This window comes from Monodelphis domestica, chromosome 1, assembly GCF_027887165.1.
Source record: "Monodelphis domestica isolate mMonDom1 chromosome 1, mMonDom1.pri, whole genome shotgun sequence".
NCBI classification, from domain to species: Eukaryota; Metazoa; Chordata; class Mammalia; order Didelphimorphia; family Didelphidae; genus Monodelphis; species Monodelphis domestica.
Window position 1 is genome coordinate 407,634,685 of NC_077227.1, and position 14,223 is coordinate 407,648,907.

Below are 14,223 nucleotides of genomic sequence, written 5' to 3' on the forward strand. Positions count from 1 at the left end.
AGATAACCTTAGCTAAGTCACCTAATCCCTAAGCCGCTTCTATAAATGGGGAGGCTATAAAACCTCCAAGGTCTCTTTTTAATAGTCTCACCTAAAATCCTATGCCATATCCTAAAACAAAGAGTTAATAGTCATTCTCTTTCTACAAACTACAATACACTTTATCCCTTGAAACTATATGTATTTGAAAAATTGTTATGGGACCCGAGTTACATTCAGTTGACTGGATTACTTTCTCCGATGCATACCCATTCTTTAAATATCTATATGAATTCCTAGCCTTTCATTAAAAGCTCAAGAAACTTCAGTGTCAAGGCTAAGACTTGAGGATTCAAAGATCATATACGGCCAAACATGTGACAATAGCTGCCTTGAGGAGTGTGTGTGTGTGCGTGTATCTGCCTGTGTTTGTGAAAGACAGATACAGATCAAAAAACCCCACAAATGCCTTACATATTCCTGAGCTATGTCGTTGGTGAAAAATTCCTGAAGGCGAATGTTCCAGTCCTTTCGACGCTGTAAGATCCCATAGCACCGCTGAGGCAGGCACATGTAACAGCTCCAGGGTTCTTGGGCTTTGGCACTGGCTGAGGTCCCTGCCCCAACTAGCACGTCCAGGCACTCGACACAAAAACACCTAAGCATAGGAGCAAGGAGAGAAAAGGTTTTTGCTCCTAGTATTCCAGCTAGTCAAATATCTCTTGAGCACCCTCTCAGCCAGTCCACTATCTCTACCTGACCAAGTACTCCTTACCCTTCCTCCACCGAGTTCATTGTCAGAAATTAGTTGAGTCAGGGACCCTTCCACTTTTTGATTTATATGCTAATGGGGATTTGTACCTTATTGCTTGACCCATTCTTATATTTCCAGCTAAAAATTCTAAAATACAAATCTACAATTCTTCCTGATATTTCAGGCAAGGTTAAATGTGAAGACCTCCAATGATGGTAGGGAAGAAAGTGGGGTGGAAGGGAAGTAATTTTCCTTTTAAACAACAAATTGTTAGGAAGCAAATATGTTTAAAAGTAAATTATTCAAATGAGTTGCATTTTAACAAGAACCAAAGGAAAAGAAGCCATAAATAAAACCAGGAAAGATAGTTGGAAAGACCATAGAAATCATCTACGCTACAAACAAAACTGGAAAGTATTATCTAATGGTCTCCATTAATTTTTAGCAGGAAAGTTCCATTTTAACTACAAGGTTTGGGGAAACTTACTGCCTTTGTAACCTTAGCTCTCATTTCAGTTTTGCCAAAAAGATACTAGACTACAAGGAACTTTTTAAGTTCTAAATACCTGGCTAAAATGAAAAAGCTCTTTGTAGATATCCTAATTATCTAAAGCAAGTTATTAACTGGCTAAACTTTACAGAAAAACAATTTGGAATGAACGTGAGTAAAGTGTTTCATAGTGAGTAGTGTTTCATTGGCCAAATTCTTTGACCATAATATTTCTTAATTACCTATACCATTCTCAGGCTCCTTTTCCCAGGTAGCCCATTATTGGGAAAACTTCCACATCCTGTAAAATCCCATTAGCTTTGTTACTCCTTATTACTACTATCTTTGAAGGTTGGAGTCATGACTTTCAAAACTTCTATTTTCAAGAGACACCTCAGCTCAGAAAAATCCATTTCTTATTTCACTGCACTGTTCTAGCTATCTTTCAACCTGTTTCCATTCCCTACTTCATGCCTTTTTTTTTCTTTTCTTTTTTTAAACCCTTACCTTCTGTCTTGGAGTCAATACTGTGTTGTGGTAAGGGCTAGGCAATGGGGGTCAAGTGACTTGCCCAGGGTCACACAGCTGGGAAGTGTCTGAGGTCAGATTTGAACCTAGGACCTCCTGTCTCTAGGCCTGAGTCTCAATCCACTAAGCCACCCAGCTGCCCCCACACCTTTTTTATAATGTTGTTTTCATCCCATAAAGTTAAAGGCAAGGATTATTTTCTTTTTTCATGTTTTATTTCCAGTGGTAAGCATAGGGCCTGGCACACACAGAGGAAATACTTATTAAATGTTTATTAACTATTATCAACTCCAGGAACATCTAATATTCAAATGAACAGTAAATTGGAAACAAACTTCTGAGTCATCCAAACAGGAAATAGCTAAACAAATTGTGTGGCATAGTAGAATATTAAGAAATCAAGAATGAGTAATCTATAGAGAAAAACTGAGAGTACTGGGCATAAAATGATTCAGAGTGAAGTATGAAGAAAAAAGAAACCTAATGGAATGGAATGAATAATATCAGTTTAGAGAATAGCAATCAAGTAGCAATTTTAAAAGTTATAATGATAAAAACTAAGCTTCATCTTTAAAAATAAACATATCTATGACACAATATCCCTGCTTCCACTCAAAGAGCAGAGAGCAAACATTGTATACATACTATTAAAAGTTCACTTGTTGCCTTGTGAGAGGAATTTCTTGAACCTCCCAAGACTTGTCAATAACATTATAACATCACTATCCCACCCCTGTATGTATTTTCCTCCAACAATGTAAACTCTATGAGGAGGGACCATCTTATATTTTTCATTGTATACCAAGTATTTACTTAGTATGAAGTTTTATAAACAGTAAATGCATAATACTTCACATTTTATTCATGTCTTTGCCTTATGCAAAAAAGATAATGCAGTAGTGATGTCATAAGTTAACAGAATTTAAGTTGAAGGGAACTTCTCCATGGCCATCTAGTCAAACTCCAATAGATTCAGACTGCTTTTCAGAATGTAAAGAGATAAGACACCAGCAAAGAGCTTACCGGCAACAGCTTGTATTGCTACAAAGTAAGAGCTCGCGTCCCTCACAGCACACAGTACAGTACGACTGATATCCATCATCATCATACATGTAGAACAGCTCTAGAAATCTATCCTGGTTAGAGAAAATGGAAACAAGAGAAATCTGTGTCTGGAAAGAATTGCCTTTAGATACCAGAATACTCGCTCTCAATCTGCCCCCTTAAATATCTGAATAGGAATAAGGGACTGGTTGGTATTCAGGGAATTCAGTCATCCCTTAGGAAGGAGAATGAAGAGGGAAAAGGAAAAAACTCATGACCAAGGAATAGAGTAAATTAGAACAACCTGAGAATCGATATGGAAGGGAAGAGATCAACTACAGAATGGCAAAACCCATGTTTTCCAAGACTTACTCTACATGTATGACAGAGCCCCCCCTCAAAGAGGGGGTGAAAGGAGGGTGGGTTTCTTCTGCCACAGGCTATGCAGCTATCTGTAACACATAAGAGAAGGGAAAGGTAAAATGAAGCCAATACATCAACAAGGATGATATTCACAGCTATGTTAAATGCATTTATAAACTCCCTAATGCAAAAATTTAAACCTGCAAAACCCCAAATTCTAAGATTAGAAGAAACAATCTCCCCTGATATTGTGGAGGGAGAAAAAGGAAGAACTAATCCACTCAACTTTGGAACTCATGCCATGGGTATTCGCTGTCAATTGATAAGAGTGCAAACTTACCTATTCTAGCCCAAGCAAGGCTTCCCTGTTAATCAATTTGTCATGCCTGCTTTTATCTTATCCCTGTTTCCACTTTATGTTTTGGAAACACATCTATCATTTGACTGCTTCAGGGATCACCTTGCTGTCCCTGATTCACCACACCCAAACTCCATTGCCAAAAGAACACTCTCCTATAACGTTTCCTACTATGTGCTGCTTCTCCCTATCAGGATGCTATATTCCTTGAAAAGAGGGGTCCTGGTCTTCATAGAGTTTAGCACATATTAATTCCAGCCACTTCTTACCAGAAGCAGATTGTCGACAAATGAAAATCTTTAGCTCAGAAAAATATGATCTCCCAAAAGTAAAGTAAAACCCCAGACATACAAAAAAGAAAATTCAAAGACAATTATATGAACTGATGCCATGTGAAGGAAGCAGAGCTAAGAAAACAATATAAACCATGATATAATAATGTAAATGAAAGTAAATACCAGGAAATCAAAATGACCAAGGAAGAGGAAAAAATCATCTCTTCCATCCATGCCCTTCAAAAGTTAGCAAGGAGAGGTAAGAAGCATATAGAACAGTAAATACACTGTTATAAGGTATGAGTCTATGGGCCCAAAGAGATGCATACAGTATTATATGTGCAAAAGTCTTCAACAGTTTCTTTTTTTTAATGTATACCTTTTTATATGCATAACTAAAAGGGGGGGGGGGAGAGACAAAATAGCACTTCCAATCACACTAATCATTTATTTGTGCCTTGAGATAAGACTTGGCACTCATACAAAAACAAACCACTATGGGAAATCAACTTCTTTGCTTTTTAGAACCTAAACAGCTTTTCCCTCCTTTAACTTTCTGACTAAAATGAGAAGGTGCTGATTAAAAATGAGGATTTCCAAAATACCATCCTTCAAGATACAGATATAATCCTTTCTAATCCCAATTTACAAATGGATGCTGGAAAGGTTTAGTCTTCTAAAGCTCTAAGAATTAAGAATCCTAAACTCTAAATTAGGGTAGAGAAAAAAAACATTAAATACATGGAATCTAAGACATCTTTTAAGAATGCATACTCCTTGATATTATTTCTTATATTAATATCAAATAACTCACATTTCTGTGGCACTATGATTTACTAAGGTTAGCACTAGCTTGGTGACTTAGTGGTTTGAGGGTGGCTGAGTAGATTGAGAGGCAGACCTAGAGATGGGAGGTCCTAGGTTCAAATGTGACTTAAAGACACTTCCTAGTTCCTGTGTCCTTGGGCAAGTCATTTAACTAATTGCTCTTCTGCCTTAAAACCAACACAGTATTGACTCCAAAATGGGAGGTACGGGTAAAAAAAAGATTTACAACAGTTTTCCTCACAATCAAATGATGGGGAAGGATTATATCAATTTTACAGATGAGCAAACTGAGACTCAAACAGGAAGTGATTTGTTCAGTGTCACACACCAGGGTCCCATGGCCAGATCTCTGGCTGACTCCCAAACTATACTGCCTGAGCACAGAAAATGAATTGCTCAAGTTATCTAAAATTTGCCTTTGAAAGAAACGCAGAAACTCATTGGAGTCTTTATGGTCCCAACAGCTAGCACACATTCTATAACAAACTAGTAATGGAAGTCTTGTTCAATTGAATTCAGATGTTAAAAGACATGATTTTTCCAGAGCAGGCCACCTAGTATCATATGCCACCATATGCAGTCAGCTGATATACATTTCCTAATTGGGTGACCTTGCACAAGTCATTTAACTTTTGTTTGCCTCAATTTCCTGACCTATAAAATAGGAATAACAGCATCTACCTCCCTGAATTGCTGTGATGTGATAAATGTTTAACTCATAATAGAGAAAAAAAATGTGTCACACACACACACACAAGAATTGGATGTATATGAAGATAATTCTTACCCTCAGGGTTGCTTTTGTTGTTTTTGAGGTCAGAAACCATTTTTTCTAAATAAAACAAAAAATTGGGGTAGGGGAGGATAAGAAATGGTTTGGTTATACTGTCTTACAAAGTTTTGTGATATTTAACCTATTTTAGGCAGTAATAGGTCATCAAAGAAATTATAAACCTGTCAAACACATATTTTGGCTTAAAGTTGCTATCCTTCTCTCACCTGCCCCTCCCCCCAGGACACACAGAAGAAAGATATCCAGAGAGAGAAAAGTCAGGTTTCTCTCACCACACTAGCCCAAAATTAACTCAGTCAAGGTAAATGCCAACAACCATCACCTCGGCTTTGGTCTTCCTCTACCCTCTCTTTGTTGTTATTCACACAGCTGGGCTTTAGGCGTTTAGGAGGAGGTAGGCTATCTTGGACAGTGACTTCCTCCAGAGTCCTTCTTCTTTGTTTAGGCTCTATAAAAGATAATTCATTGAACCTGGGAGCCAGAACTGGAAGCTAACACAGACTTAATTGGTTAGTCGCTAATATTCCTAAAGACATTCATACCCATGGCTAGCTCATCCTCAGTAAAATGCAGCTTGGCATCAAACACATTTCTAAACCTACCTATATGAAGAATAAATGCTCAGGAAAAAATAAACTATGCAGTCAAGTCATGGACCATACTGACATATTTCTCTGCAGGAGTGAGATTTATATCACTCTTGCCCCACATAAACATATTTTCCTTCAACAATGACAAGACACCAAAATATTATTCCCCTAGGTAAGCATGGCAAGACTGTTAACTGTGGCCACCAATGTCACAGAACTCAATTACAACCAATGGCTGGGATAATAGTATCAACTTCTATGAGATTTCCTAAAAAGTGTTTTCTCAAACTGTCCTCATCCACAGCTCTTCTTTACACATTTCAGGTTTCTAATACATTTTCAGAGAAGGTTCCACTATGTCTGCTATCATAGTAGAGTTACTTGAGTCAAAAAACCTTTCTTCAATTTGCAAACAGTGTTCTATACACAAAAGGCCCTATACATTTAATGACGGAAACCACACAAATCCAAGTGAAACAATCCCTGAACTTCTACTCAACTCTTGACAAATCCTATCCAGCTATGAGACACCTCATTACAAATAATGTCAGAGATGATCATGGCCTAAAACATAGTTCTTACCTGCTATGACACGTCCATCTGGTTTCTTTTTTGGTTTGAGTCCCTCTTCCCCCATTGGCTGGAAGCCTTCATGAGCCCATTCTAGCAGGGGCTTGAGTTTTTCATCCCATGAGGCACCAGGAATGACTGGGAAAGTCTTGCCTGCTCTGCTCTTGGCCATCTGCAAGGCAAAATTTTAAAAATTAATACCTGGGGCTAAAAAAGCATGAGTTCCAAGAAAGAACAACCATCTCAATCTAAAGTGAATGTTGCAAAATGATCAAAGAACATGCATGGGCCCAAAGAAGAAATGGGAAGACTACTCAGTGCCCCTCAGTTATAGGTGTCAAGGTAATCAGTATGGAATACTGAATATAATTTAAGGATTTTGATATAACTTCTTTTTATCCTTGTTTTTCCCTTAAAAAGCATTCTTTGTTATAAAAGATGGCTCTCTGAAAGGATAGAATCAGAAATACTTATCAAAACATAATATATCACAAAAAAATTACTAAATGATATAGGGAAACTTAGATTCAGAAAGAAATTCAAAAGTAACTTGCACATGAGTTCAATAATGCAATCCTAGTTGTGCCCCAATCTTAGGGTGCCCAAGGCTAGAGTGATCTCAAAACTTAGAAGTGTTTTGTATTTTCCCCCCAGAATATATTGAAGTTTTAGGCACCACATTTTAGAAGGGAAGGTGACAGGATATAGAGTGTACCCACGAAGATAGCTTGTAGACCATACTTTAAAGCATGAGCTAAAGAAACAATAGGAACTTGGTCGTTTGGCAGGGGAAAATGGGGAAAGCAGGTTAGGGAAAAGGGAGGGAAATAAAATCACTAGTTAATGTTCAGAAGTCAATGTGAACTTGTTCTACTTGGCCCCATGACAGAAGTGAGGGACTAACAGACTAACAGAGAGGCAAATATTGGTTCAATATAAGGGAAACCTTCCTAACAGACCTATCTCAAAATTTAATTAAGTTCTAGGGCATGGAGGTGTCTCTGGCTAGAGCTAGACCTGAAGACAATAAGTCCTGGGTTCAAATATGACCTCATATACTTCTTAGTTCCATGTCCCTGGGAAAGTCACTCAATCTCAATTGCCTACCCCCTACTATTCTTCTACCTTTGAACTGATACTTAGCATCCATTCTAAGACAGAAGGTCAGGATTTTTTTTTTAATTGAAGATATCAGTTACTGAAGATCTTCAATCAGATGCTTTGTGAGATCTTTCTAGCACTATCTTTATTCATGCTACTTCCCACAATGGATGCTGCCTCACAAGTTACAGCCCTTGTGGGTATGCCTCAACTTGGAATCAAGTTCTCACCCCACACTCTCATGTGAACACTGACTTCATTCATAGGAGTGTCTTACATACCACTCCTGCAGCTGTCCTTGCAAGGGTAAGGGGGGCTCTTGGGCAAAGGGGAAAAGCAACATGTAAGTTTGAGGATTCCACAAGGGGGTGTGGCTGCTTAGCAGTGCCAACCAGCTAAAAAATCAGTTGGGGGGAATGGTTAGTGACAGAAGACAAACCTCACAGTTTTTCCCCATAAGTACCAATCAGAAATGAGGAATTTGGGGATGGGTCCAGCCCTCCTAGCCAGAGCTCAGGCTTTCAAACAAACATGAGGAGGCAGCCCTAAAACCAACAGGAGTCAACTGTGGTAAAATCATATCATCAGGAACAATAGGAGAGATTGGATAGCAATCCCTTCCAGTCATGACCTTCCGGGGTTCTAAGGTTCTTGGGGGTGGGAGGAAAAGAGTATTGGCACAGTGAATTTAGAAAAAAAAAAAGAATGGATTTAGAGACCAAAATGAAGAAAGCTCCAAAAAGCCAATTGTGAATATTTTTTAGTTTAATGTGAGTGAGTTTACCAATATATAAATGGGGATAAATAACACCAAAAGTCATGGGTTACTATGAGAAAAGTTCTTTCCTAAAAGGTCTTTTCCATCTGTGGTTTAAGGTCCCTCCCAGTTGTAACATTACATGAATGTACTCTCAGCAAGCAGTCAGGGCAGTAATGCGAGAGTTCTCTCATGCCAGTAAGGTTTGTGCAATAGCATAGAGAGGGGGCAGCTGGGTAGCCCAGTGGATTGAGAGCCAGGCCTAGAGACAGAAGGATCAAATCTGACTTCAGACACTTCCCAGCTGTGTGACCCTGGGTAAGTAAGTCACTTAAACCCCCATTGCCTAGCCCTTACCATTCTTCTGCCTTTGAACCAATACACAGTATTGATTCTAAGGTGAAAGCTAAAAATAGCATAGAAAAATTAGAAGCAGTCAGGACAAGTGAAGACCTTGACATTCCTCAGCTTGACACAGCAGTCCAGTGAAGAGAGCAAACAATAACTTTGAAATAACTTTGCTACTTTCTACTTTTTAACAAATCAATTCTCCCTGCTGGGACTCAAGTTTCCCCCTATTGAAAAGGAAGGTAGACTAAATGATCCCCCAGTTCTGAATCCTGTGATGACTGCCTATGATTGTATGATTTCTCTAAATTAAGCAACCCCTAAATCTCAGGCTCAATCAAAGAAAATTCATTACGCTCCACATACCCCAAAATTTCCCTAGTTACAAAGTCAAAAAACAATCTCTCTGAGGAAAATGAATTAGATCTCCCTAAGTGAGTTCAACCAAATGTTTGTGTATACTGAACCCTCCCAGGGCAATCTCCCACAGTTACCTCCAGGGCTTGGAATAAAGCCTTCCTGTAAGATACCAGCTTGTTAAAGGTAGGTAAATTAAAGTGTTGGGTAAATAATGCAAGGCTGACTAACTTGTCTGAAGGGACCTAAAAAAGAAAAAAAAAACATGTTATAAACACGTGCATCAAATGGAATAATCCACTGAAAACCCTGAGCTTTCTCCTTAGCCCATTCACAAACATTTACTTCCATAAAAGAGAAGGAATTTATAGGAGGATATAACCTCAGGTCCTCTCTTCATCTGTGATTCTGACCTAAGATTTCAGGTGAAATTGAATCTGATCTACTTCAACAAGAGTAGTTAAAAGATTATGTGAAGGGGCCAATACACAAAGATTCAGTGAATAAAGGTTATGTCCCATATACTAGGAAAACATCTTTTTAACTCCAGCAGCTCTCAAATAACTTAAACCCCTATTACTTACCTTAAACAGAGAGAAGAGTGAGCACGATGGGCGTGTGAGCAGAGATTAAGGGAAAGGAACGTTAATGTTAATACCAATTCTGGCTGGTTCCAGAGACTCAAGAATTAGTTATAAGGTGGTTGCTATCTCAAATGAGGAAATCCCTATCACCTCCAGGATTACTCCTTTTGGATGATCAACAATGGAATGAGGGTGGGGTATACAGGAAATTGAATGATCAAAAGACCTGAGCCTTCTTTTCAACTTTAACTAAGTACCTTAGTTTGGGCTATTTCCATCTCTGGAATCTCCACTTATATCTAGTTTGTGGTAGATTATTCTTCAACTATATCTTTCATGGGGCAATACATATTTTATTTCTATGGACAAAAATTAGGCCAGCATGGGCATATAAAAAACTTCCTTTTTAATTCAACTGAAAATATTCTATGAAAAATATTCTGGAAAAAATGGATTGATGACAAGGAGGAATTAATCCTGGAACAGAAGGGTCCAACAAGATTAAATAACTGCTTTAATAAATGGAGGGAGATGTTAACCTAAAACCTTATTTTTAAATACTGTGTCCTCATTTAAGATTCCTGAATATATAACCTCAAAATGTCTTCTGCTCAAGATATTAACTGAGGGTAAGAGGGAAGCAGCTCTGAGCAAATAACACTGGGGGGAAAATTTAACCCTTTCCTTCCATCTTGGAGTGAATACTGTGTATTGGCTCCAAGGCAGAAGAGTGGTAAGGGCTACATAATGGGGGTTAAGTGACTTGCCCAGGATCACACAGCTGGAAAGTGTCTGAGGCCATATTTGAACCCAGGACCACCTATCTCTAGGCCTGGCTCCCAATGCACTGAGCAACCCAGTTGACCCCTTGAAGATGTTCTTAATGTTAACTTAACATTTGTTCCGAACAGTGTTTCTCTAAACATGTCCATTTGAAGCCATATGGCTCTATGTGTATAACAAGCATAAAGGATTTAGAGTTAAGAGATATCTTGGCCAATTCTTTTCCCATTTTAGAGGTATAGATACAAACTAGATCCCTTAACTCCTGAAATTTCTATACTCCTACAATTCTCAAACACATATTGTAATTTAATAAAGGGAAAAAATAAGCAATTTCACTTTGAATAAGGAAAAAAGTTCTCTATAGTCTATGCTTAGTCATGATTCTTTGGCCCAGAGCTCCCTCTGGTGGCCCCCAAAACTAAAACCATGACTAATTTCTACTTTATTGCCCCTGGGGTTTTGATATGAAATGCTTCCCAAATATTCTGTGGGGAATCTTTCTTTTAGCACACAATCCCCCCAAAATGCTGATACTCTTTTTCTCTTCTAAGAGCATCCTTCCCCTTCTGACAGACCTAATCCAGGCCAGCTGCTGCTACTACACCCCTACACCCTCCTTAGCACCTTCCAGCCTAAACCACTTATATTTGGAATTCTTATCCAGAGAGCAGATTGATTGGTACATGTAAACACTAACATAGCTCAAAGACTACACTTCAGTAACTGAAACTATCCTGCTATATCACAAATGTCCCACCCCAATTGCCATCTTTCCATGAAAAATAGCAACCAAATCACTGTTTCTGGAAAGGGCTTGGTCAGTTGTATACCTTATTATTCTTTATTACTTTCCAGACCAAAAACCTTCCAGGCTACTTTTTGTCCCCCTGTCAGAACAAGAATGAAAGTTCCCTGGAGGGCAGAAACTGTCATAAATTTTTATGCTTGGACAGTTGACACAGGCAATAAATTAGGGTAATGCCCAAAGTAATGGAACCTGGAGCTGAATTCTCACTCCCTTATCCATGCAATGACTATAAGAGTATCTCGAGCACCAAGTCAGTTGGCACTTTCAAGATCAGGGACTTACCTCAGAGTATTTACCATCGCCAAACCACTGTACCCATCTCATGCCAGGGATAGCCTGGCGCTTTGTGTTGGATTTCCAGGAAACTACAATAGCAGGCCACCAGGAAAAACCTTTAATCTTCCCCCAGACAAGGTCACCAATGTGAAACTCTTTTCCATCCTGAAAATTAATTACACAAAATCAGAGGAATAGTGAACAAAGAAAAGCAAAACCCCAGGATCAGTTCCCTACTACTCCCACTAGCCTGCAACACACTCAAGGTCATCATTTTCAAGAACCTCTAGTTCATGTCCTATTTGTGGCCAAAACTCTTCAGAGCCACAATATGTGGGTTTAAATTAATTAAAATTAATTTTAAAGTTAACATTTGTGATATTGAAATCACTTAAAAAAGACTGATATATATTATTTTTAAGAATAAAATATTTAGCCAAATAAATACAAATACATTACAATATGATGTTAATTTGTGATTTCCTGACTCAATATGGATCTCGCAGAGATCTGCTTCTTTGGGAGCTTGTTTTATAATAATCACCACTGCCCTAGCTTACCTTCTCATTATTTAGGGGGGTTATAGTAAAACATCCACCCCCCAAGTCACAATATGAACTGTTAGAAAAAGAATACTGACTCATTTGTTCCCATTCTACCCTGAAGTCTTACACTGAGCAAGAGACAGGCCCTTTTCATAGATAAGAAAAGCAACCCAAGACTTAAAAAATTATTAGGAGACCTGAGATTGAGTGTCAACTCTGGATAATCACTTCTAGATCTTCATTTTCCAAACCCCTTCCCAGCCCCATTCTATGTACAGTGCCTCAGAATACTCAGGTTTAGTGAAACTGGCCCACTTACTATTCCTATATAGCCTCCCTCTTATATCTATGTCTTTCCCCTGGCTACTAAATGCCTGGAATTCATTCTCTCCTCTTAACCTCTTCCAAGTGCTTAGCTTGACTCATGATTCAGCTAATCTTCCTTCCAATGTTACTGTGTATCTGTTGCATCTCCTTTGTATCTACAACGCATAGAGCTCTGTACATGTTGCCTCCCACATAAAAGGCCATTTCCTTGAGCTCAGGATACTTGGATAGTGACTTAGACCAAGATAGTGCCTGACATATGATAAATGCTTGAAAGTGTTGCCCTTGGTGACCAATGGTCTACTTCACCTCCATCAGTATGATACTGATGTGCCCCTTTCCTGTCAAGTTTCCATACCTGGTATTCCATATGATCAAGGTTCTCTGAAAACACACTTTGAGAACCTAGAGAATGACGACGTCTTTCTCTAGCACTACGCCTGGTGGTTGTGATGCTCCCGAGCTCATCAGTGAGATCAATGGTAAGACACTGGAGACTAGTTGACAGAGTGCCAGTGGACCGTCGCCTATTGCTCTAGATTAAGATAAATCAATATAGGAATCAAGGGATCCAGCCCAACAAAAACATCATCATCAAAAAGTCAAAGGAGACAGCAATGTAGAGATCAATGCTAAGCTAAAGATGGTAGATTCCAAAAGAAAGTTGTTTTTGTAGAAAAATCCTGAAAGGTGCATGTGCATGGGCATGTACACACACACACACACACACACACACACACACACACACACACACACACACACACACACACACACACACCTCAGAAATACAGAAAGATAAGACCAGAAGTATATTAATAGAAAAAACATCCACATAAGGAAGTTCATTTTTCTAACAATAAACCATACTTTCTCTCTCGTGGTTAGAGATGAGGGAAAGAAGTGAAGAAAAATCTGTGGACTAAAGGTTAGATTAAATGTTGATAAATTCGAAAAAAAAATTGGGTGTATGTAAAAGCCCTGAAGAGCAAGACAAATTGAAAACTCCCTAGGTGCCTTGAGAGCAAATAATACTCTAGCCCCAAAGGGCAGCAGATAGGTAAAGGGGCACCAGTCTTGTGAGATGCAATAGGTCTGGCTACTTTTCAAGGTTATTTTGTATAGTCTCAAACCCTGAAGTCCTACCAGCATAGAGCTGAGTAGCTACTATATAAAGACCACCAAAGGTAATAGAATTTACTGACAACCTCCAGGATAACACCCATTGTTTTTAAGAGGTAGAAGATAAAAGAAAAGCCAAATTAGAAGGCATATAAAGGACAGTGACTCCTCTCTAATGGCACAGGAGGCAGAAAGGGGAGGCACTAATCAGGTAGCATGCTCTATAGCCCAAAAGAACTAGAAGAGCTATCCATGCTTGCTCATTTCCAGCACTGAATTCACATGTCCACCAGGAGACCAAGAAAGGCACCAAAGGGCAATAGGAAGAGAAAAATTTTCAAATGGAAGAAAACAGGTACAAATCTTCCTCCCCATGCTCCACAATTACTGTTTCTAGCTTAGAAATCAAACAGAAGGGGGTAAAAACAGGGGACTATATATATCTTTTGACAGAACCAACCCTGGTCACAGGGGTATCTTTGCCATCTAAACTGGCATCTTCATTTTCTTTCTTGCTAGGTTTATTCTGCGAGGCCAGGCGTGGGGGAGGTCTACGTCTTCCCGAATCAGTAGTACTACCATCACTTCGAGACCGGACCTGGAATCAAGAAGAGTACATGGACAGGGTATCAGTAAAAGATCT

The 14,223-nt window shown here is 38.9% G+C and overlaps 1 protein-coding gene across 4 annotated transcripts in view; it reads right to left on the reverse strand.

Annotated features, from left to right (window-relative positions):
* Positions 1-14,223, reverse strand: part of DNMT3B (DNA methyltransferase 3 beta) — a 63,536-nt gene that overhangs the window by 18,169 nt on the left and 31,144 nt on the right. For all 4 annotated transcript variants that reach the window (XM_056811948.1, XM_056811949.1, XM_056811950.1 and 1 more), the window contains exons 5-14: positions 14,041-14,178; positions 12,820-12,996; positions 11,596-11,754; positions 9,273-9,380; positions 6,585-6,744; positions 5,735-5,860; positions 5,407-5,451; positions 3,168-3,247; positions 2,775-2,887; positions 454-637 (exon numbers count right to left, since the gene is read on the reverse strand). In XM_056811948.1, the coding sequence (XP_056667926.1) occupies positions 454-637; positions 2,775-2,887; positions 3,168-3,247; positions 5,407-5,451; positions 5,735-5,860; positions 6,585-6,744; positions 9,273-9,380; positions 11,596-11,754; positions 12,820-12,996; positions 14,041-14,178 (1,290 nt within the window). The remainder of the gene's footprint in view (positions 1-453; positions 638-2,774; positions 2,888-3,167; positions 3,248-5,406; positions 5,452-5,734; positions 5,861-6,584; positions 6,745-9,272; positions 9,381-11,595; positions 11,755-12,819; positions 12,997-14,040; positions 14,179-14,223) is intronic.